The sequence below is a fragment of the Acanthisitta chloris genome, unplaced genomic scaffold, assembly GCF_000695815.1.
Source record: "Acanthisitta chloris isolate BGI_N310 unplaced genomic scaffold, ASM69581v1 scaffold17735, whole genome shotgun sequence".
NCBI lineage: Eukaryota > Metazoa > Chordata > Aves > Passeriformes > Acanthisittidae > Acanthisitta > Acanthisitta chloris.
In genome coordinates this window covers 33,991-37,962 of record NW_008674484.1, presented here as the reverse complement: position 1 = coordinate 37,962, position 3,972 = coordinate 33,991, and the positions used below count along the sequence as shown (strand labels likewise).

General features: G+C 46.0%; 1 protein-coding gene across 1 annotated transcript in view; it reads left to right on the top strand.

The window, feature by feature from the left end:
- The first annotated feature begins 2,180 nt into the window (after positions 1-2,180).
- Positions 2,181-3,972, top strand: part of RASGEF1C (RasGEF domain family, member 1C) — a 23,836-nt gene continuing 22,044 nt past the window's right edge. Inside the window, 2 exon segments of the mRNA XM_009075365.1 lie at positions 2,181-2,361; positions 3,955-3,972. The exon segment at positions 3,955-3,972 is cut by the window's right edge and continues 131 nt beyond it. Coding sequence (XP_009073613.1) covers positions 2,181-2,361; positions 3,955-3,972 — 199 coding nt within the window.

The following is a 3,972-nucleotide window of genomic DNA, read 5'->3' as shown; positions in this document are numbered from 1 at the left end:
TGTACAAAAAGCAGCAATTACTTGCTCTCAGAGCCTTATTAACAGCCACATCTGCACATTCATTAGAACTAGATGCTTCAGCTTCCATCCTGGCTGGGATGACATTCTGGTCTTTAAACTAAAATCCCTGGCATCTATTTTCTTTTTCAGCTAAGGTAGGAATTTGTTGGGTTGGACATTTTTGGTTCCTTTTTGCTGATTGCAAATCCCAGAGGCAGCCTGTGCTCCCAGCCCATGTGAGCTTCCCGGAAGGAGATAAGATGCAGTAATCGAAGCACTGGCTCCAGGGAACGGTCCCTCCTTTGAAGGATGAAGTCACCCAAGTCTTGCTTGTAAAGCCTGATCTCCCACGGTGCTGGGACCCAGCTCCAGCCTCTCCCAGGGCTTCACACCCTGCCTGGCTTACAGGAACTCTGCCCTTCTCATCCTTGGCTGCCCAGGGTGGCTCTGACTTGGCAAGGTGCTGCAGCCTGAACTGGGGGAGTCGATGAGTTGTGCCAGGCAGAGAGGTGCTTTTGCAAGAGAAAAAACACCGTGCTGTACCTGTGGCTGAGCTGAGCTGACTGTCTGGGTCACAGCACAGTCGCTGATATATGTGAGAGAGAATGGCAAACTCAAATTTTTAAGCTAAATCCACGGAGAAGCTTTTGAAGTTGTACGGGATGGTAAAGAGGCAGAAAAGCAGATGGAACAGAATACAGAAAAGGGCAGAGAAATATACTAAAAAATAAGGCATATCTGCTGCCTGCATGTGCCCAAGCCCCAGCAGGCTCAGGCACAGCAGCAGTGTCAGCCCATGGCCCTGTGCCTCCTGACGTGGGAGGTTGGTGCCTGCTCAGCAGGCCGTGGGGTGCAGATCTTGCTCTTCCAGCAGGCAGAGGCTGTGCTCAGGAGGGAGAGCTGGAGTCCTGGGGGAAGTTCTGCAGTTGCTCAGGGCAGTAGAGGTTGGCTCTGATACTCTTCCCTTCTGTCATCTCTTTCCCATCCTCCCTTGCACGATGTAAAATCAACCATAGAAGCAAACAGACAGGTCACAGAGGGGTTCCTTGCTCTGGATGATGCATTTGCAGACTTGGGAGGGAGCATGCACTGTTCTTCTCCCAGTCCATATCCTACAATGCAGCCTCTAGCTGAGACAGGAGCAGCTTCTAGGGGGCATTTCAGAGGCAGCTGGAGATACTTTAAAGTTCTCAAGGCAAAATCTGTCATTCTTCTGCAGCAATTCAAAAACAAAACAACTTTGCTCCATAGAAGGAATATTTAAAGCTGACTGTAAACCACAAAATCGAAATGAAACCTAGAATGCAACCTGAAAAGCCCAGAGAGCTGAAATACAGGGAGCTTGAAACGGCTACACACTCAGAGTCTGCCTGGCCTCCTTTACAAAAGTGCTGAGGACTCTGCATTTCTAGCGAAGGCGATGAGTGCTCAGGATCTCTTTGAAACATTTATTTAGTACCTAAGTATGGATCTAGGACTGACTAACTTCAGGCTCCAAATATAGTGCAGGTGTCTGCCTTCTCCGTTCCCCTCATTTCTCTTTTTCTTGCTCTTTAATCTCTTCATCAGCTCCCACATTCTCTGTTCCCTCCAACTCCCTTCATTTTTCCATCCTCCCCCAGTTGACTTCTGCTCCTGCTTCTACCTCCTCACTCACTCTGACACTTGTCCTATCCCATGGGAGCCACAAGGCGTTTTCCAAGGCATTTTCCTGAGCAAGCCTTATAGGTGGCACCCCTTTTCTCTCCCTCTTTCACCCTAATTCTCCCTGCCTCATTCTCAGGAGGGCAGAGGTTCAAATGAACTGCTCCATTCTTCTCAGGAACCTGCTGAATTCAAGTCCCATGTCTCTCTTCTCTCCTATGTTGGATTGACCAGGGATGGCAGCGAATAAGGAATCATCACAGATGCTCTTGAGTTGAGTGGGAGCCCAAAGTATCTGCCATCATCTTCTGGCCCAAAACCATGGATCAAAATGTCCCATTTTCCTGTGTCCTTCCCATTGCAGGCATGATGTGCCCATGCCAGCAATAAAGAGGTTATCACGAAGGGACCGCGTTAATGTTGTGAACAGGAAGCTCTCGTCTGTGGCTTGTATTTTTCAAATCAGGCAGAAGACATGTGGTGTGGCTGTGGTGGATCTTGTCCCTGATGCAGGTTTGTCTCTGTTGCAGGAAGGCATGCCCCAAACGCTGAGTTCTACCAGTATGTTTACCCCATGTGGCTTCAGCCCTCATCTACATACTTCAAAAGAAGGTGAACAAGGAGGACTGATCTTCCAGGATGGAAACCTTACCTCAGCATCTCTGGATGCTCTAATCCAGCATCTGATACCTACCACTGATTACTACCCTGAAGTAAGCAATTCACAGTATAATAAACAGTTTAATTTTGATGAATTGGGGCGGCACTTTATGCAAAGGTGCAAATGTGTTAAATTTTGAATTAAGAGGGCTCATTTAAAAGCTGCATACAATTAAAGCTTGGTAAATTGATGCATTGCTTTAAATGCTGTTTCACTGCTCTATAATTGTTCCCATGAAAAAGCAGATCCCAAAGATGATAGTGCCTTTAAATAAAAGAACATGGTTGGGGGGAGCTGTCGTGGTGATGAATTAGTGATGTAGCAGTTGGTACACTTCAAAAATAGCAGTGCATCCCAGAGAGGTTTAGAGGAAAAATGAGGCAAAAAAAGCTTCCGAGTCTGAACTGGCATTAAATTAGCTGGATTTCAGTGGCTGCTGAAGTCACCCAGGTTTGTCTGTATGTACAAAGCATTCCCTCAGTGACAACAGAGATGCTTCTTCTGATGGGTTCATGGTTTACCTGGGGTTATATTCACACCAACTTTGCAGTCACTGGACAACACAGTCCAGATCGTAATCCTTGCTCCATCAGTGAATATTCAGTGTTTCTTCACCAACAGTGTGAGGATCTAAACTGCAGGCAGGTTTGTGGTCCTGCAAGCTATTGACTTCACTGGATTTTGCACATCCTCAGTGGAATTCAGACACAGTTTGACTGGAAGACTTTTAAGTGCTAATATATCTCCATGGAAAGGCTTGTATTTCAAAGCACAGAGTAGCATTGACTTCTGGGCACTTTAGAAGACTAGGAAAGTTATCAATGCAGAGCAGACAGCATGTTTTAAATTACCCGGAGCTCAGTTTCTGATCAGCTAAAAATAAGGAATAAAGAAGCATCTCAATTAAAAAGAAAGAGAACAGAAAGGCAATAAAAATAGGTAATGGACAGATCAGGCTGTGAGATTTTCATTAAGCAATGTGTGATATGTAATATTATACCTGCTGCTCTGGAGCAGGGCTAGGTCTGGGGGAAAGAAGATAATTCAGGTGCCAGGAGGGGTCAGGATGCAAACAGCTGAGGATTCATGCATATATTTTAAATTCACTGCTGGAATAATTTAAATAATCCAAGGATTTATCCAGCAGACCTGCTTCCTACAGCTTCACAGATGTGGAACTGCATATGATATGACTTTGCTGATAGAAATGAGTTTTGGGGAGTTAGTAGAATAAATAATATATTGCTTAAAATAGACTGGGTGCAATCTGCAGGGAATAGCAAGATGGGACTAATGTGGAGGTGTCTGCAGCTCCCAGTCCAGTACAACAAAGTGTCTGCATGTTTAGCTTTACCAGCCTCCAGCATCCTGGTGGTGTTGTCTCCTGCCCTGAGCTTTCCCCTGCAGAGTGACCTACACACTGTCTTTGCTGGATGCTTGCTCACAGTTTAGGCAACCAAGGGCTGGAAGTGGATGCTGTGGAGGAAGGAGATGCTGCTGCCTCCTGCACCGCTGTAACCAGTTCCATATTCAGGGTCAGGAATCCATATGTCTTGTAGACATGAAGGTCTTGCCCAGTGAAAATGCAAAAAAACGTGGAGTTCAGGGGTTTTTATGGCCAATATTACCCACCGTGTGGCTGCTTACAGCAGATCTGTTTGTGTTTC